Genomic DNA, 21,170 nt, shown 5'->3' with positions numbered 1-21,170 from the left:
ATCCCAGCTACTTGGGAGGCTGAGGCAGCAGAATTACTTGAACCCAGGAGGCAGAGGTTCCTTGAATCGCATACAAATTTTAACTGCAAATGGATTCTAAACCTAAATATAAGATCTAAAACTATTAAAATTCTTAGAATAAAACACAGGTGCAAGCCTTTGTCACCTTGGGTTAGGCAGAGCCTTCTTAGATATAAAACCAAAAGCACAAGTGACAAAAGAAAAAGTAGATACATTAGACCTCATCAAAATTAAGAACTTCTGGGCTTCCAAGAACACCATCAAGAAAGTAAGACAACTCACAGAATGGGAGAAAACATTTCCAAAGTATATATCTAACAAGGGTCTTGTATCTAACATGTATAAAGGGCTCTTACAACTCAAAAATAAAAAGACAACCCAGACTGAAACTAGATTAGCGGTTTCAAGGGACTGTGGGGGGTAAGGGAAACGGGAAGTGACTGCCAGTTAGTACAGGACTTCTTTCTGAGGTGATGAAAATGTTCAGGAATTAGATAGTGGTGATAGCTGTGTAAATATATGAATATACCAAAAGTTACTGAATTCCACACTCTAAAAAAGTTAATTATATGGTCTATGAATTATAACTGGATGAATCTCAAATTGTGCTGAAAGAACCCAGACCCCACCCCCGCCACCCAAATGCCAGAAAAAGTATATACTGTATGTCCTCATTTATATAAAATCCTAGAAAAAGCAAGCTCATCTACACTAACAGGCAGCAAAGTGTTTCCTCGGGAACAAACGGGAGGGAGGAAGAGATTACAAAAGGGCATAGATAAACTTAAGATTACAGATATGTTTATTATCTTGATTGTGGTGATGGTTTCACAGTTATATATATGTATGCCAAAGCACAATTTTAAACTTTACATATGGGCAGGTTTCTGTATGTCAGTTATACCACAATAAAGCTGGGGAAAATGTTTTTTAAAACAACCCAATTAAAAATGGCAAAAGATGGCTAGGCACAGTGGCCCACACCTGTGATCTCAACACTTTGGGAGGCCAAGACGGGTGGATCACCTGTGGTCAGGAGTTCAAGACCAGCCTGGCCAACATGGCAAAACCCCGTCTCTACTAAAAATACAATAATTAGCTGGGCGTGGTGGCGTACACCTATAACCCCAGCTACTCAAGAGGCTGAGGCAGGAGAATCACTTGAACCCAGGAGGCACAGGTTGCAGTGAGCTGAGATTGCGCCACTGCACTCCAGCCTAGGTGACAGAGCAAGACTAGTCTCAAAGTAAAAAGAAGGCAAATCATTTGAAATATTTCTATTCAAAGAAGATATACAAATGTATGTGAAAAGCTGCTCAACATTCTTAGCCGCTAGGAAAACACAGATCAAAATTACAATGGCACTTCACACCTGCTAGGTAAACTATAATCAACATGACAAACAGCAAGTGCTGGCTAAGATGTGGAGAAACTGCAAACTCACACATTGCTAGTGGGAATGTAACAAGGTCTATGAAAGAATAGTTTGGCAGTTTCTCAAAAGGCGAAACAGAGTTAGTTACCATACGACCCAGCAATTCCACAACTACATACACACTCTAGGAGATGTGAAGACATGTCCAAACAACAACTTGTATACAAATGTTCGTATCAGCATTATTCAAAATAGCAACAAGACAAAAAACAGAAACAACCCCAAACTGTTATTCATCAACTGATGAATAACAAAACTGGTATATCTATACAAGGTAATATTTGGTCATAAAAAGGAATAAAGTGCTGATACACACTACAATATGAATAAAACTTAAAAACATTATGCTAAGCAAGAGATGCCAGACACAAAAATTCACATATTACACGATTCCATTTATGTAAAATAGATTAGTGGTTGTTGAGGGCTGGGGCCTAGAAGTGGGGAGGAAATGGGGAAAGACTGTTAATGAGTAGAGTTTCTTTAGTGGAGGGATGAAAATTATCTAAAATTAGCTGTGGTAACAGTTGTATAATTCTGTGAATATATTTTTAAAAACTGAAATGTATCTTTTTTTTTTGAGGCAGAGTCTCACTCTGTTGCCCAGGCTGGAGTGCACTGGCGCCATCTTGGCTCAATGCAAACTCCATCTCCTGGGTTCAAGCAGTTCTCATGCCTCAGCCTCCCTAATATCTGTGATTACAGGTGTGCACCACCACGCCCAGCTAATTTTTTGTATTTTTAGTAAAGATGGGGTTTCACCACGTTGGCCAGGCTGGCCTCAAACTCCTGACCTCAAGTGATCCACCCACCTCAGTCTCCCAAGGTGCTGGGATTAGAGGAGTTAGTCACCGCACCCAGCCTGAACTGTATACTTTAAATGGGTGACTTGTATGGCATATGAATATCTCAGTTGTTAAAAATGTAAATAAACAAAATATCAACTTACAAGTGACTCCAATAAATCATTTAAGAGCTAGGGTTTTTTTTTGGTTTTTGTTTGAGACAGGGTCTCACTCTGTTGCCCAGGCTGGAGTGCAGTGGCGAGATCTCAGCTCACTGCAACCTCCGCCTCTTGGGTTCAAGTAATTCTGCTGCCTCAGTCTCCCAAGTAGCTGGGATTACACTCACTTGCCACCACACCCGGCTAATTTTTGTATTTTTAGTAGAGGTGGGGTTTCACCATGTTTATCAGGGTGATCTCAAACTCCTGACCTCAGGGGATCCACCCGCCTCCGCCTCCCAGAGTACTGGGATTACAGGCGTGAGCCACTGTGCCTGGCCTAATAAACCATTTATAATCAGATTTTGCATAGACAGCCCCAAAACCTACTCCACCTAGTTTACCAATTTTTTAGTAAATCTCACCCCCACTCGCCCACTCTAGGAACTAATCTTTGACTCTTCCTTCACAGCCCACGTACAATCCATCAGAAATCCTGCAGCAATATCTTCATAACTAATCTCAAACATGATCACTTCTTACCACCTTTACCCCATCTCCCTTGTCTAAGCTACCATCACCTCTCACAAGGGCTTCTACAATAGCCTGTTAGCTAGCCGAACTCTTAACCCTGCCATCTCTCCAGCACCCAGAACCCCTGCACCCAGTTTCCCACAGAGCAGCCAGAGTTGCCTTTTTAAAAGACAAACCAGGCCGGGCGCGGTGGCTCAAGCCTGTAATCCCAGCACTTTGGGAGGCCAAGATGGGCGGATCATGAAGTCAGGAGATCGAGACCATCCTGGCTAACATGGTGAAACCCCGTCTCTACTAAAAAATACAAAAAACTAACCAGGCGAGGTGGCGGGTGCCTGTAGTCCCAGCTACTCCGGAGGCTGAGGCAGGAGAATGGCGTGAACCCGGGAGGCGGAGCTTGCAGTGAGCTGAGATCCGGCCAATGCACTCCAGCCTGGGCAACAGAGCGAGACTCCGTCTCAAAAAAATAAATAAAAAATTTTAAAAAGACAAACCAGATGCTACTCATATACCCAAAACCCTTCAACAGTTTCCCATCACCTCCAGAATAAAATTCAAATTCTTTCTTTGGCCTAAAAAACCTTTCAGGATACAGTCCCTGCCTCTCTTCTAACCCATATCAATCACTATACTCTGGCCACACTGCTCTTACTATTTCTGAAATATCCCAAACTTGTTTCTGCTTCAGGGCTTCTGCATTTTCAGTTCTTTGCCTGAAAACTTCTTCTCCTGATCTCATTATTCCACCACTTCATTCAGAGAGACTTCCCCTAACTATTCTATTTAAAAGAGTACCTGCCATCCCACACATTCCATTCTTTTAATTTACTTTGGTTGTCTTCACAGCATCTGACAGCATATCATCTACTTGTCCATTCATTGCTATGTCTTCTTCTAAAATGTAAGTTCTAAGAGGACGGAGCTTACAAAATATCTGTAACTATCTCTCAATTTCTTCTTCTTGCTCTTTCTCACACTTCCCCCACCTCCCTTTCCCTATCTATATGGCACTTATGATCAACTTTTTAATAAATGAATAAATTTCAGTGACACCACTCAGGGTCTACGTATTGAATTCAAGAACAGATATTCTGCCACAACTGAGTAGCTGCTTCTTCTCATAGACTCACCGTTCATTCTTTGTACACTCAGGAATATGCCTTCTCTCCTCTCCCCTTAAAACTTAACACCTCACGAAGCCATCAGTGTGTGACTGTCTCCGTTGAAGACATACATAAAGTGAATTTCAGACAACGGGATTATCCTCAGATGAGCAGCCTTGTCATATACCACTAGGTATTCTCATTACAGTCTTCATGCTCTATACATTAGTTAAGGCAAAGCTAGCTGCCGTAACAAACCAAACCTATTATGTTTACCATAATAAAAGTTCCACGTTCCTGGGAAGTGGATGGTTTCCTCCTCACAATCACACAGGAACTAAAAACCAGCCCAAAACATACTGGCTTAGAACTAAAATTTATTTCCTATTTATCACAACTCTCATATGGCATCAGCTAGGGCACTGGGATGTCAGAAGACCCAACAGCCTCACTCTCACAGTAGGACAGTCTGTGCTGGCTGCGGCTTGAAGAAGGGTTGGACTTGTCAGCCAGAACCTCAGTTCTCTTCAACGGAGCTGCTGGGGTCTCCTCACCTCAGAGTGGTCTCCAGGTCATTGTATTTCTTACATGGTGACTAGCTTCTAAGAGTGCCAAAGTGGAACCTGCCAGCCTTCTTAAGGCTGAGCACAATGTTATACATTCTCCTGGTTAAAGCAAGTTATAGAGCCAGCCCAGATTCAAACAGGCTATAAAGGATGTAAATACTGGGAAGTGTGGTTCATTCACCAGGGCCACCAAGTTCCTTTTATCCTGTGGCTTCCTCATCCCTTACATCTTCAAAGTCCTCTGTATAGATGAGGAAAAGGGATGCATCTTAACCACCCTGACGCAAAGTCACATGCATCATCTTTTTCATTATTTTGTAGAGAAGTAGTCACACAGCCCCATGTAGTTGTAATAGTGACTGGAAAATAGAATCCCTGACTGGGCAGCTCTGGCCAATGACTAGAATATAGAAAACGAACCACAAATACTTTATGGACGGCTAGCAGCCTCAGCTAACTTTCCTCTTATCTCTCAGCAGATAGGCATTTCCTTGTTAACTCTCAGGTCATCAGTGGTCACCTCTCAGGAGAGACTACCTTTAGCCAGGATACCCCCTCCAGTTATGTTTGGTTACTTTAGGCTGTTTTCAGTGTAATTTCCTCATACCAATATTCACAAATACACTCACTTTATACAACAGTTTTGAGTGATCTCATCCACGCTGTAAAATTACTTTAAGTATTCCAGGGCCCACATAAATATCTATACCTCTTCCATGTGCTCCAACTTACATTTCTAACTATGTTATGTCTACTTATATATGCCTTAGGGACACATATGCCTATGTCAAAAGTGAATTAAAGTATTATCGAACTACTCCTTGTTTTATGTTCCCAATCTTAATTAACAGCCTCCCACCAATACCTAAGCACCCAAGCCAAAGCCACTCAGATTCATCACTAGTTCCTCCTCTCCCTCCCCACACACTATGGAGTTACCACACTCTGTTCACCTGAAACTATCCCTCGGATGTTCCCTGCTCCACGCCTACTGGTGCTTTCCTAGTTCTGGTCCTTCACTCACCTGAACTACTAAAACAGCTCTTTTAATTGACTTCCCTGACTTTAAAATACAATTTTCTAAGTGCTCCAAAAATATTTAATCATGTTACTTCTACATAGAATTATTTGATAGCTTCCTGGCCAATAAAGTGCCACACTTCTTAGTAGGACATTTAAGATCCTTTGCAGTGGGATCTCCATCTTCACTTCTTCTACTTGTTAGTCCCACCACCTTATTTAGGATACAGTTCCAAATATGCCCAAAACTTTCATGACTCTGTGCCTTCTCCATATATTTATATTCCATTCATATGTTTACCAAGAATATTCTTTCCCTTCCCGCTTCTCTTACTGACAACCTACTCACCCTTCAAAGCTACTTTTAAATATCACTTTCCCAGTCACACCTTCCTCCAGGCAAAATTAACTACTCACTCTTCAATGACTGGTATTGTTGATACCTCAAATATATTACTTATGAAACTGAATTATGATTAATAATATAGCTTATCAACTATGATGTTGTGATTTTTTTTGTCTCATCCACTAGATTTTTGGTGCTTTGAGAGCTGAACCCACAACGAATCATCTTTGTGTTTCCACTAAAGTCAACTGTCTCTCTCGAATAAACAGAACCCTTATTGGCAAGCATGTGGTTGTTTAGATAGCTAGAACTTCACCTAAACAAAGCAGCCATCTCATTTCCCAATGATACATTCCAGGTAGCCACAGAGTAGTATGGGACTCTCACACGCCTTTGCACATTTCCCAAAGACAAGGATCACACCTAGACAGACTCAAGTCCTTAAAATAAAACCTCACTCTCCCAACAAAAAATTCAGCTGGGCATCACTTTTAGTTGTACTGTCAATCCTTATTGCTTTACATCACAATGTTTGTTACTTCTTAAAATAACCTTAAAAGGCCCAGAAATCTGAATTTTAGTGAACAGGAAGTGAGTAATCTGTCCAAAAAGGTAGAGAAGATCATGGATAGAGCCCCTAGTAAGAGGTCTGGAAGCCACAAGGAAAGCTGACTAGTAAATGTGGACAAGAAAAAATGCTTCCATTACAAATTATCTCAAATGAAGATTACAAAAACCAGAAATACACTTCCTGGTATTATTGGTCATAAATCCCTTCAGTAGTGAGCTAAACTGACTTATATAATAGTTGTTGACTAGATTGTTCTTCCCCAAAATATTAAGTCTTCAAATCGGATCAAGGCAATTGACAGCTGAAGCCAAATAACAATGAGTACTTCAAAACTAGCGGCTAATGATAGCGACCTCAATTGTGTTTTTTCTCTGAGATCACCTACACTAAAATATGGTATGTGATTTATAGAAATTTGCAACTTTATATACTTCTTGATATAGGCCAACAGTCACAAAACTTCCATTGAATTAACCAGTGATTTGTTTTGTATTATTTTAATAACTGTATGAGATTTTCCATTAATTTTCTAGTTAGCATAGCCCTTTAACAGATAGTCCTGATCATTCCAGGTCAAGAAGGATTTATAAAGTTCAGCCAGTTTTGTGGTAGATAGTGATTACACTCTAGACATGGCCTCATTTTTTTAAATGTATACTTCTTGTTTTTAATCAAAGTTATCCATAACATTGTTTAGAATACAATAGTCACATAAGACTTAAGAAAAAAAAAAAGCAGCTCTGTGACCACTTTACTGATACACACACACACACACACACACACAAGCACACACTTTCTACAACCCAAAAGCTACCACTTTGAAGTCATTTAGCTGATATTTTTGGTATTTACTTCTACTTATCTAAGTAACTTACTATACTTCTTGATTTCTATTTCTTGATTTTTCCATTTTACGCATAGACAGCTAGAACTTGGAAGGTGAGAATTCAGCTCTTAGATACATTCACACACCCCAATCTCAACTCCAACATAAACACACTTCCCACACAAAAAACCCCAACACCCCTAAATAGTAATTTGTACTTTGTTAGATCAATTTTCAGTATTTACATTATGACTACATAAATGCTTCTGACACTGAGCCATATAGTGTACCATGAATGTTTCTTTATTCTTGCACTTTTTGATTTCCCTTAATACTATTTACTACTTATCTCCCTTATCCTCGAAAGTCTCAAGTAACTATGTAAATCTTACCCCAATAAGTTCAAACATATCAGGTATTCTATCAGCTCTATCTTCTTAAATCAACGTCCCAAAGCTTTGTGATGTGCTCCAATCTAGAGCAGTCAATCTTTAGAAAAAAGAGCGTCCAAAAGATCGTTCTGCAATGATGGAGAAGTTCTCTATCTACTCTGTCCAGTGCAGTAGCCACTAGCCACATGTGGCCATTGAGCTCTTAAAATGTGGCTAGCATGACTAAGAAACTGAATTTTAAAATTTAACTTAAACAGCCACATAAAGCTAGTGGTTTTAACAGACAGCAGCTCCACAACTGACATAGCTGTGATGTTGGGATCTCCTCTCTTTTCTCTCTTAGTTTCCTGATCCCATCTTTCCTTCTTGATTTACTTTATCTTAGTAGATCACTAACTCTACTCACTTCTGGAAAAGGGGTATATGAGAGGTAAATTGTTTTATGACTGACAATCTACAAATTTCCTTCTTTTACTCTCACTCTTTGTTGATAATCTGGGCACAAAATACATTGGAAATCATTTTACCCTTGGTATCTTAAAGGCAGTATTCCACTTCTAGTATTCATGTTGCTGTTGAGAACTCTAGTAACATTTTGATTCTTGATCTTTTGCCTAAATCATTCTCTTACTTTATGGAGGTTTTCAAAATATTTTCTCTATTCCAGATGCTCTGAAATTTCGCAATAATCTTGGTATGGGTGGATCTTAATTCATTGTGATGGATGCTTAATGGGCCCTTTTAATCTGGATTTCCTGTAGAACTGTAGAACTGTGTTCTACAGTTCGAGAAATGTTCGCGAATTATTTCATTGATTTTTTTCTCCTCCAATGTGTTCTCTCCTCTGAAACATGTATTATTTAAATAATCCCTCTAATTTTATCATTTCTTCCTATTTACCATCATTTAGGGTTTGTTTTTTGTTGTTTCTGCGTTCCTTTCTGATCAATCTCCTCAACTCTTTGTTCCTTGTATTGGATTTTTTTAGTTTCTAAGAGCTCTATTAACATTCTTGTTCTTATTTCATAAATGCAATGACTAATTTTTCCAAAAATTTTAAGGACATTTTTTGCATTGTCTTCTCCTCCAAATCTCTTTTATTCTCTTTTGCTTTAATTGCCATTTTTCACATCAGTGACCTTCCTTACCTATGACTATCTGTTCACAATTAAGAATGAGATATTGAAAAGCTAATTAGAAGCTCCGCGTGTATGGTGGGGTTTGCTGGCAATGGACTTCACAGCAGGATGAGCTGGCTGGAGCCTTTCCTAGGGGAACCATTTATACTGGTATTTTTAGTTTTTTTCTTTCGGCCTAGTCAAACTCCTCAAAGGAGACATTTTTGCTCATGTAGCCATTAAAATAACTTTGAAATGCCATATATTCACACATCCTTGTGATATCTAAAATTTTCATCTAAGTTTCAATCAATAATTACAAAAAATGTGATTTCTGACATATTGTTGACTTCAAAAAACTATTTATTTTAAAAATAACTGTAGACTTAGAGAAAAGTTGCAAAAGTATTACAAAGAGCTCCCATATACCCTTCACCCTAATGTTAACATCCTACATAGCCAAAATACTATTATCCAAACCAGGAAATTAACACTGCTATAATACTGTCAGCTAAACTACAGACCTTATTCAAATTTCACACATTATTCCACTAATGTTCTTTTCTGTTTCAGAATCCAATCCATAATTCCTTCTTGCATTTAGTTTAATATCTCCCTAAACTCTGGTCTTTGATAACTCCTCCATCTCCCCTTGTCACTCATAACCTTGATACTATGGGAGATTGTCAGTTACTTTATAGAATAACTCTACTAATTTGGCTTTGTCTAATGTTTTCTCATGAATGAACTGAGATCATAAATTTTGGGCAAAAATGCTACAGAATGACACTGTGTCCTTCTCAGTACATCATATATCATGGGGTACATGATGTTGATATGTCTTATTACTAGTGATGTTAACCATAATCTGTTGGTTAACATGGTACCTGCCAGGTTTCTCTCTGTAAATTTACCATTTTTCCCTTTGCAGTTAATAAATCATATTGACTTAAAGAAAACAAAACTATTACATCCTTCCTTTATATGTATCAAATGGACTCTAGAAACTACAATCAGTGTGATAACTGCTACCATCCATTGAACAAACTACTCCTTAAAACGGTTTTACACTGTTCCTTCTTCTCCTTGCACTAATATTTCTGATATTTATTCCACAGAATGTTATCCTGATGTAATATTTTTACACATGGAAGTTTATTGATTAGCCAATCATTTTTCTCTACAAGAATGTATCTGTATATAAATACAAATTTTAAAAATATCTTGTGATTGATCCTAATGCTGTAAGTACTGATCCAAAAGAAATTTGGAATTATTATAATTATTATATTAGTATACAACAAATCAAAACACAAATATATATCAGGAAAACTAATTACTAAGCAAAAAAAAAAAATACTATTTTAAATACACCTGTTAATGAAATGGATGGAGCTTATCTTTTTATTTCTTTTTGAGATGGAGTCTCACTCTGTCACCCAGGCTGGAAGGCAATGGTGCAATATCGGCTCACCGCAACCTCCGCCTCCCGGGTTCAAGTGATTCTCCCACCTCAGCCTCCTGAGTAGCGGGAATTACAGGTACCCGCCATCATGCCCGGCTAATTTTTGTATTTTTTTTGCACTGATGGAGTTTCACCATGTTGTCCAGGCTCATCTTGAACTCCTGACCTCAGGTGATCTGCCCGCCTTAGCCTCCCAAAGTGCTGGAATTACAGATGTGAGCCACCACGCCTCGCCTGGAGTTTATCATTTTTTAATTGGTTTATGAGTTCATGAATTACTTACTACCAGAATGAGACAGGGCATTAATCCTACTCCTATTTTTTTATTTTTATAGATGTAAGTGCTTAAGAACCTTGTTCAAATAAGAAGGAACCAGAAAACCCTTCGTTATAGCAATGTAAGTGTCATTAGTTATGTGCCACATATCACACAGTGGTCTATTATAAAAAATTATCTTTAATAATCTGGCATTATTAAACACAACTCAATTAAATCCTCTTTCATTTTTGTTGGAAACAAAGAAATAGAAGCCACCTGACTTACAAAAGAATATCATCTAATTATATCCAGTCACTTTTACACTACTACAAAACTATTTAGAGCCCTCTCCCTGCCTTCTCTTTTCTTTTATTAAAGGGGGACTTTCAGACCTTTTTACAACTCCAGATTAGTAAGATAAAGGTTTGATGAAAGATATACCTTCATTTTATACAATGGGAGAAGGAAGATAATTTATTCCCTAACACAAATGTTGCCACCATACCTGAAAGTCTTCATGTGCCCCAGGAGCATGTCTTTTCCCAGAGGCCCAGCTGTGCTGCATTAGGGAAGGAACTTTCAGCCAATCCTTTTCTAAAGCTCCACCTCCCAGAAGTACCTAGTGTTATAATGACTGAATCTTTTGAAGGTTCTACAATATAAATGTGGTGCTTTCTGCTTTTGGCAATGGCATCTTAGGATTCAGTTACTACATAATCTACCCTTTTCCAAGATTATAAAGTTTTGTTCCTGTTACACTCCCCTCTTACTCACTTTGTCATGTGGGATTTATGCTGCTTAAAAATGTCTTTGTTATTCTAGTGGTGTTGCAAGAGAGAGTAGAGGCTGATGCACATGTTCAACCCACCCTCTTTAACCAAAGCATTAGCACTATAGCCATACCCTGCCTACCACTAGCAATGTAAACTCAACATGCCATCCAAATTTTCACTGTAAAATTATAAGAAAACTTTGCAGGAATACATGTATGACTTATACAGACTTTGAATACAAAGTTCTATGCCTGAGGTCAATGAATTCTGAATAGTGTCCTGAATAAACTAAAAATATTACATAATACTTAGTATAGCAATTATTGTAAAACTCAGTATAGAACAATTTTTTTCTTCTTTTATGCTCTCTATCTCATAAAAAGGCTTTCTCTGCAGTTTTCATCCTTTTATAAACTATTTTTGCAGGTAAGTTTTTGTTACACATGAAGTACTCATATGGAAAGACTATAAAATACCTGATTTTGCAACCATGAACATTTTCTATTATCTTTCATCAGTGCTTTCCTTTTCATCTTTAGTGCCATGCCATAAAACAAAGGTATTTGTGGATTTAGCATCTATGGTTTCTTGTGAATGCAAGGCACTACGCAGATCCAAGATAGGCAATAATTTGCCATTTTCCCATGACACAGATCTATTCTCTATTTGTTGCTAAGCCCATGTTTTATGAATTAAGTTATACAAACATAGGTACAAAGAAAAGTAATAGCAAGATTTCGTTCCTTAAATAGAAAACTAAAATACTTGAGAGGCTAAGGGAAGTGAATCAATTGAGCCCAGGAGGTTGAGGTTACAGTGAGCCATGATTGCACAACTGCACTCCAGCCTGGGCAACAGAGCAAGACCCTGGCTCAAAAAAATAATTAAACAACCCTCTAAAAGAAGCTCAGCCAGGCGCGGTGACTCACGCCTATAATCCCAGCACTTTGGGAGCCCGAAGCAGACAGATCATCTGAGGTCAGGAGATGGAGACAAGCCTGACCAACATGGTGAAACCTCGTCTCTATGAAAAACACAAAATTAGCCGGGCGTGATGGCACATGCCTGTAACCCCAGCTACTCAGGAGGCTGAGGCAAGAGAATCTCTTGAACCTATGAGGCAGAGGTTACAGTGAGCCAAGATCGCACCACTGTACTCCAGCCAGCCTGAGACTCCGTCTCAAAAAAAAAAAAAAGAAATATGGAAAATAAAATAAAGATCACTTAATGATTTATTCCCTAAGGTGGTAGCATTTTGAGTGTTCTGCCAGAATTACTGTATCAACTTTGTTCATCTAATGGTCATTAGGAAGAAGTAAACAGTACAATATTAGAAAAACTAAATAATTCCATTTACCTAGATAATAATCCCCCTCACAGAACAACATAAAAAGAGAGGAAAGAGAAGTCCTTGATGATGGGGAACTTGCAACTTGACTTTAGATTACAGATCGCTATAAAATTACCTATAATATAGGAAAAGAGAGAAGTAACTATAACTCCAATGTCTAGCATGATGTGCTCAACAAATACCTTTTATTACTAGTCATGATCTGTTGCTAGAAGTCTAAAAAACTGATAAGGATAATGAAAACCAAACTTGAAAAGTAGAGGGACTGTTAACTATGGATCCTGTGAAAATGTGGTCTAACCCCACTCAGCAATAATGACAACTACAGAAAACAATACTAACTATCCAAGTGGATTGTGGGGAAGGTGCCAATAGACACAGAAGATTATGAGAAATACAATGCAACGGGTGTTTATTATTAGGAACTATCATTAAATAATTCCTCGCCTTAGAAATGTTATTAAAAAAAACCTGCATATATCCCAGTTCACCATAGACCATGTACCTGTCATCATGACTATCACATATCTTTTTTTTTTTTAACAGTCAGGGAATACATAATTTTTACAGTCTGTATGTAAGGAATAACAGTAAGATAACGCCCAAACTTGAAACTATCGAGTCTGAAAATTAGCCTACTAAGAATAAATCATAAAATCATTTGACCCAAAATATTAATATATAAATGAGTAGCCGAAGAGTTTTGCATTTTCTTAATTTTGCCTATTGAGAAATAATCTTTATTCCTATATAGCATCATGTCTCAGAGTCATACACTGGGGCTTTGATGACAAAACACTACATGCATTTACTCTTACTGAATCTTCTCAAGACTGCAAGAAATAAATCTTCCTTTACTATCTATCATAGTCTTTCAACTTACCTACCTTTCTCTCAAATTCAACTTTTTTTTGAAAGCCAGCCCTGAGACCAAGGATTTCTGCCCACAGATAGTCCCCACTTCTAACTACAGAATTCAGAAAACTTTAGAGCCAAAAAAAGTCTCAATGATCATCTGTGGTCAAGCCTAATTCCCTTATTAAAAGGAGAAAAGGGCCAGGCGCAGTAGCTCAAGCCTGTAATCCCAGCACTTTGGGAGGCCGAGGCGGGCGGATCACGAGGTCAGGAGATCGAGACCATCCTGGCTGACATGGTGAAACCCCGTCTCTACTAAAAAATACAAAAAACTAGCCGGGCGAGGTGGCGGGCGCCTGTAGTCCCAGCTACTGGGGAGGCTGAGGCAGGAGAATTGCGTGAACCCGGGAGGCGGAGCCTGCAGTGAGCTGAGATCCGGCCACTGCACTCCAGCCTGGGCGGCAGAGCGAGACTCCGTCTCAAAAAAAAATAAATAAATAAATAAAAATAAATAAAAGGAGAAAAGTAAAAGCCAAAAAAGACTGTTACACAACTTATAAGTTAATGGCAATACTATAACAAAACCCAAAATCTCTTTGATACTAATATTTGATTTTGTCTTAAGATAATTTCTGAGTTGTACAGTAGACTAAATAGGGAAGTTTCCAAAGAACAGATCGACTTGCCTGAAAAAGCTGTTCCAATTGTTTCATTAATAATTTCTTCAAACTCAAACTCATCAGCAGTCTTGAGGTATGCAAATGAAAAAGAATAGAGAGTAACTAAGGTACAGACTGAATAACCCTTACCCAAAATGCTGAGAACCAGACAGGATTTCAGATTTTGGGGGGAATTTCAGAATATTTGCATTTTCCTTACTGGCTGGGCAACCCTAATCCAAACATCCAAAATCTGAAATGCCCCAACAAGCATTTCCTGTGAGGGTCTTGTTGGCGCTCAAAATGTTTCAAATTTTGGAGCATTTATTTCAAATTTTCAGATTAGAAATATTCAATTTGTGTATTTTCAAATTTCTTATGAATCCTTTCACTTTCCTGGACTTGTAAGGAGTGTGGTATATGTTAAGACATTTTGCTTCTCTTTGTTCCGCATCCTCCCTAGAGCTTAAGCACAGATTTGAACCAGCCATCATAACCAAAAACATTATGAGATATGGAAAGATCTCAAGAATTAACCATGACGAAAGCCGTGACAATACCTTCAATCTCTCTATGTTCTTTTTCAAAAATATCTGATGAAAGAATCAATTACATTAAGTGAACAACTGTTGGTCAAAGAAATAAAAACTTATTTTACCAATAAATTAAGATAAATTCAGGAATCCCAACCAACTATTTTCTGAAGCTTTCCTTCAACTGCAAAATAAACATAATTTATTTAAAAAAAATTTTTTACTTCATTTGAAAGACTAGTTTGAAACATCTGGTGCTTTGGAGAACTGTTTGAAAATATAAAAAATCATATAAATAATGAGAAAAAATGAAATATACCTTAAAAGAATAATGAGCTCATTACATTAAAGTAACAGTAGAAAAAAAAAAAAACACAAATATCTTTATAAGAAAACTATCTACCTAACCCAAAAAACAGTCTCACAGTGATCTCTTTATTTCAGGCAAAGAAGAATTTATATAGTTTCTTGAATTTCATTGTACTGTAATAGAATTTGACCTCATAAACAAAGTCTCCTTTTTCTATCAAGGCTATTCTATGTCCTAATAGCTCCATAAACTTATTTGCTATTTAATTTTAAAAATCATAAATAATAAATTATTTCACAAGACTTTCATTCAACTACAAATCTTTTTTTTTTTTTTTTTTTTTTTTTTTTTTTTGAGACGGAGTCTCGCTCTGTCGCCCAGGCTGGAGTGCAGTGGCCGGATCTCAGCTCACTGCAAGCTCCGCCTCCTGGGTTTACGCCATTCTCCTGCCTCAGCCTCCCCAGTAGCTGGGACTACAGGCGCCCACCACCTCGCCCGGCTAGTTTTTTTGTATTTTTAGTAGAGACGGGGTTTCACCATGTTAGCCAGGATGGTCTCGATCTCCTGACCTTGTGATCCGCCCGTCTCGGCCTCCCAAAGTGCTGGGATTACAGGCTTGAGCCACCGCGCCCGGCCTTACAAATCTTCTTAATAAAGATTTTATCTTTTTGCTACCAGTGTAGGAAAAAGTATTTTACATATATCAGTATATATGAAATAGATGTTTATATAATACATACTTTATGTTTATATACTTTATATAAATATACCTTTATATACATAAAAATGGGATATATATATCCTTTATATATATACCTTTAAATATATATATCTCCTTATATATATATAATATATATCCCATATATAATATCCCTTATATATATATATATATATATATCCCTTTATATATGTATCAGAAATACTTCCATCACAAGGTGTTTAGTATTTGTTCTGGACAATTTCTCTAAAATATTTAAATTATGTTTAGGTTTCCTTTGTAGAAAAAACACTTCCAGCCTGAATTAAATGGCTACTGATTCAAAGGCCAGTATAAGCACACCTAACTCCATTGTTATCTGGTACAATGGGGAAAGAACTAAAATAAATAGTAAAGATGTAAGACAATTAGAGAAGTATGGAAGGTACTAAAAGTGGCATATACAGTAGCACCTGGAAACCCGAGGCTATAAAATAGTTAACTACCAGAACAAGCAGAAATAGAGGCCAGATGCCAGAGGAGAAGGAGCCTCAACATGCATAAGAAGAAGAGCACACTCCTGCAGTTAAATACTGATCAGAAATACTAAATAGGAAGGCTGTGCCTTTTACTTGTGTGTCTTTCATAGAAAGAAGCCCTCAATAAAAAAGTATAAACTAGTTGTGCTCCAAATGTCTACGAGGTAGTTTCAGGTAGGAAACTCCCCTGGAGCCAGTATTAGGAACAAAAAGCCTCCAATTCCCACAGGAATTGCCTTATATAAAATAAAGCTTAAAACAATTAATTCACACCCCAACTCCAAAAATTAAAACATTTAAAAACAACAAAGTGATGTCTTTTCTGCAATGCACACTAAATTTCCATTGAACACTCTTTTTCCTCACGTATAATCAGTATTTTTCTGAAGTTACAAAAATTACTGGTTCTATTTCAAATTTATACAAGAACAAAGACAATAAAGGGCACCCAAAGCATTTACCTAAAGAAAAACCATTTTAAACTGCACATCAGTTTTTCATTCTTGGGAAAAAATGACCTTTCTTTAACTAACTATATGCACTAATTCTCATCACAAATGTGTACTAATTATGGGATCAAGGTGTCAAAAACAACTGTTCATCAGATCAGCAGTTAATCTGGTAGGATCTTTAGACTGGATGTGACCAGAAGAGCTAAGTTTGGAAAATCTGAAATGGAAATAAAAAGAAACTAAGTGTATTCTCTGCGAAAGGTCTTTTGTTCAAGGTACAGAACAAGGCAGACTTTGTTCTTTGATGGTAACAAGGTGTGGGTTGTATGTGCACACAAGGTAAGTAGGTTAGAGCTTCCCAGCTCCAGCTGCTCTAGGGAGCTGAATGAATGGGAGGACAGGTAAAGCAGGCATGAGGTTGCACTATTTTTTAAGGATAGGGTATAGTTGGCTCTTACGATCAGAAACCCAAACTTTAGAGTAACAATTTCAAAGCTGTTTGTATTTACTAAATATATTAAAGCATTTTGTTTTTCTTGGTAATTAGCCAAGTTGCTCTTTCATATGTCAGGCTGAATGAGGTGTGCTATGCAGAAACAGGCTATGCATCTGGGTCACAGGTAGACTGGGGTTTTAGAAGGAGCCTGTAACAGTAACAGCAATGGGAATCAAAGTAAACAACAACTTTTGGAAATGTGAGCGCAAGAAGATAGACAAATATGAGGCTCAACATACAATTGTGTCTCTATATATGTGAAGAAATCTTATTCAGGATCAAATGTTTATTTTTATTTTGTTTTTTCAAAACACTTTCCCAATAATCCTCACGGTCATAGGATGGTAGAATCAAAGTACTCCCAAGAAATACTAAGTAAAATCACCTCAATTTGCATGCCAGAGTTTAATTTAACAGAGATATTGATACAGTTGGAGGGGTCTAAAATGGAGATTTCCATAATACACAGTTCAAATAACTTTTAAAGACTCACCTGTAGGCTTAACTGAATAAAACCCAATGGCCTCTCCTTTCTTCCACAGAATCTTAGCATAATCAGTACTGCTATGACACAGGAATGGGATCTCATTTCTCTCCATTTCCTGTTTTCTATAAATAATTCGATTCAGAACATACAGAACCACTCTCTCCCCAAGAGTGCTCACCTACAAAGAGAGTCAAACACCAGGCACAGCAGTTATAATATGCATCAATCACAAGATGCTATTTACTTTGCTCCCTGCTCCCATACCTCATACTGGCATTCAAAGCACTTCAAATGCATTCAAAACAATTTGCAAAACATTTTATTACCACAGAGATGAGACTAATCATTCACACAGATTACAATCCATTTCCACAGACACATATTATGCATAGAATACTCCCTTTCAACAAAATTCTAAATCAGGCAAAACAGGTCCCCAACGTACCAATTCCTAGCACCTCTTTCAGCACTCGCCATCTTCTTTCTGCTTCCAGCTGCCCAGATCCAGGGTCTTACCAACCCTAATCACAGCCCTCACTATAGTAAACTACTTCAACTGCTTTTCAGTCTCCACATTTTTTAAAAAAAAGGGCAGCTTAGTGTTATCCCCTGAACACTTTAAGAACAATTACATCATTTGGTGAGGGAAGCCACAATTATGCTCTTGGGAAAGAAAGGTGTCTCATCTTTTCATCGTAAAATGTTCATTTAATAGCCCTATCTTTGCTGTCAACAAAGACAGGGACACCAAAGTCTAATAAAAACATACTTAGGGCAGTAATAGAACAGAAACAGAGCCTCACTTCCTACACACAGGGCTACATGGTCACAGGGACCCCACCAACACTCAGGACTTTCCAATATCAAATAGTGAGGTAGGTGTTCCTCATACACAGGCCAGTGGGGTGGCTCATGCCTGTAACCCCAGCACTTTGGGAAGCTGAGGTGGATGGATCACTTGAGCTCAGGAGTTTGAGACCAGCTTGGGCAACATGGCAAAACCCACTGGTCTCTACAAAAAAATATAAACATTAGCCGGGTGTGGCTGTGCACATCTGTAGTCCCAGCTACTCAGGAGGCTAAAGTGGGAGGATCACTTGAGCGCAGAGGTTGAGGTTGCAGTGAGCTGTGATTGCACCACAGCACTTCAGCCTGGGCGACAGAGTGAGACTGTGTCTCCAAAAAAAAAAAAAAAAAAGGTCTGTATATAAGCCTATTTTCCCCCAGGTCTCTTGAAAGAAAACAAATTCAGCCTCTAATTAGTTTAGTAAATAGAGAAAAGATTGACCGTATACATATACTACTCTCAAAAATACCCCAGGCAGGGGATCTCACATACCAAACACAGGAAATAGCAGCTGACTAGCAATAGCTTCCAAGGCAACCCATTCCTTCCCTGAACCCACAGTTCTGACCAACAACAATTCTTCCTTATTCAGAGCTGAAATCTATTTCTCAAAGACTAATTTTGATATTGTGCAGCCACACAGCCTATAAATATTTGAAGATAGAGCCATGATGTTTCCCTAAATTTCACACCAACATTAAACATGGTTAAAAATGAAGGAAAAGGCTAATCTAACACAATTTGGGATACTCTTGCCATTTCAGTCCTCTCTCTTGAAATTGCTCCAGATCCGTAACATCGCTCTTCATGTTTGGGACGTGGATTTCATGAAGATATTTTGAAGGTGCTGCTGAGACAATGGGGCTTTTCTATATAAACAAAGTTTTCATTAGCTTTTTTGCTTATCTGGATTTTACTGCTAATTAACTAAAGCCCAATACTTTTTCATATGTACTATTGTTTCAGTTTGGTGTTCATGGTATACAGTTAACTTTTTGAACCTATAGGTATTACATTTCTCCTTATTTTAATTTTATTATGTTAGATCTTCCTCTTTGCTTCTTCAATCTGCCCTTCACAGATTAGCTCCTCCATTCAGCACTGTGACATGCAGAATTGATAAGCATGCCTCTAAGTCACAGACAAAATGAAGGACACAATGGACAACATTTTGCAGCATGCTATTGAGGAACTCCCTTCCATATAATTGAGCATCAGGTTCCAGGTACACAGAGGTTTATAAAAATAAAGCCACTTGCTCCAAGTCAAGTGTTTGTTAAGTACAAAAATAGTTATACCCTCCTGTAACTTTACCAACCAATTTTTCCTTACTGGCCAGGATTTGACTGGAATAGCAGTCCCCCTTCACTGATTTCTCTATTTAAGAGGGAATGGAGGCCAGGAGTGGTGGCTCACACCTGTAATCCCAGCACTGTGGGAGGCCAAGGCGGGTGATCACTTGAGGTCAGGAGTTCGAAACCAGCCTGGCCAACATGGCGAAACCACATCTCTACTAAAAATACAAAAATTAGCTGGGCAAGGTAGCACACGCCTGTAGTCCCAGCTACTCGGGAGGCTAAGGCAAGAGAACTGCTCAAACCCAGGAGGTGGAGGTTACAGTGAGTCGAGATCACGCCACTGCACTCCAGCCTGGGCAACAGTCTGTGTCAAAAAAAAAAAGAAAGGGAATGTTGTCCCTAAGGTAACTAAGGCTGAAGAAGTCCTAATAGCTGTAGTCTTATTTTTGGTTTTGACTCCTCCTCTTTTCCCAATCCATATCTGGAGGTTTCATAGTTTCTCCACTTGAATAGGAAAAGCTCCAATATACCATCATATTAAGATTCTCCCTTCTCCTTCTCCATCCTTTGGCTTTCTTATCTGTAATGTGCCAAACCTCGGTCATGTTAAAACACATCAAAATGTTTACTTTCTTGACATACATACTTCCTTTCACTATCAGAACTGTTTCTGAGAACAAATTATACTCCTTTATTACTATCTACTCCTCCAATTTTACAGCTTTATGCAGGGATTTAATTCCCTCCTCCCCTTCGGTTTTGTTCAACGTTTCTTATCAGACTGGCAGATAACCAGGTGTACACATTCTCCTAGCCTTCAGCAGATGGGCCTACCACTTTGGGAATCTTAAGGCCCACTGAAGAATTAATGCAATATTCAAAAGTTACTAATACTTAATAATAGTAAGTGTGTTATTCTCATATTCTCCCATCTCTTTCAAGGTTCCTAACTCAAAGGGAAGAAAATAAAAACACCCTAGTAACCTGTAAGTTTCTTCAGTTTCTTTTTTTCCTGCTGCCGCTGCCCCTTTAAGCAAACATCAAGTTTTGCTTTATTGTGAATTGGAGCAACGCGATCAAAGTTTCTTGATATGCTTTCCTTGTTTCTTCTGATTGGTTCAACTGCCCACAAAAAAATGAACAGTAGCTGGCACCCTGTGAATGTGACAAGTTTTTAACAGACTTGGCTTATCCTAGAAGTATTCTAAAGGAAGAATATCAAGACACATAAATATTTCTGTTGAATTCATCCTCCTGTTGGCCGGGTGTGGTGG

The 21,170-nt window shown here is 38.1% G+C and overlaps 1 protein-coding gene across 8 annotated transcripts in view; it reads right to left on the bottom strand.

The window, feature by feature from the left end:
• FAM169A (family with sequence similarity 169 member A) overlaps nt 1-21,170 on the bottom strand; it is an 89,542-nt gene that overhangs the window by 38,269 nt on the left and 30,103 nt on the right. For 6 of the 8 annotated variants that reach the window (XR_007726404.1, XM_050793505.1, XM_050793507.1 and 3 more), the window contains exon 5: nt 17,758-17,929. The exons of 1 other annotated variant lie outside the window; for it this stretch is intronic. Coding sequence is in view for 6 of the 7 variants with exons in the window: in XM_050793505.1 (XP_050649462.1) it covers nt 17,758-17,929 (172 nt within the window). In the remaining variant the exon portion in view is untranslated. Of the gene's footprint in view, nt 1-14,260; nt 14,326-17,757; nt 17,930-21,170 lie in introns of those variants that run through there. One more of the 8 variants, XM_050793511.1, reaches the window with a different exon arrangement.

The sequence above is a fragment of the Macaca thibetana genome, chromosome 6 (assembly GCF_024542745.1).
Source record: "Macaca thibetana thibetana isolate TM-01 chromosome 6, ASM2454274v1, whole genome shotgun sequence".
In the NCBI taxonomy this organism is placed as follows: Eukaryota; Metazoa; Chordata; class Mammalia; order Primates; family Cercopithecidae; genus Macaca; species Macaca thibetana.
This window is presented reverse-complemented; position numbering and strand designations above follow the sequence as displayed.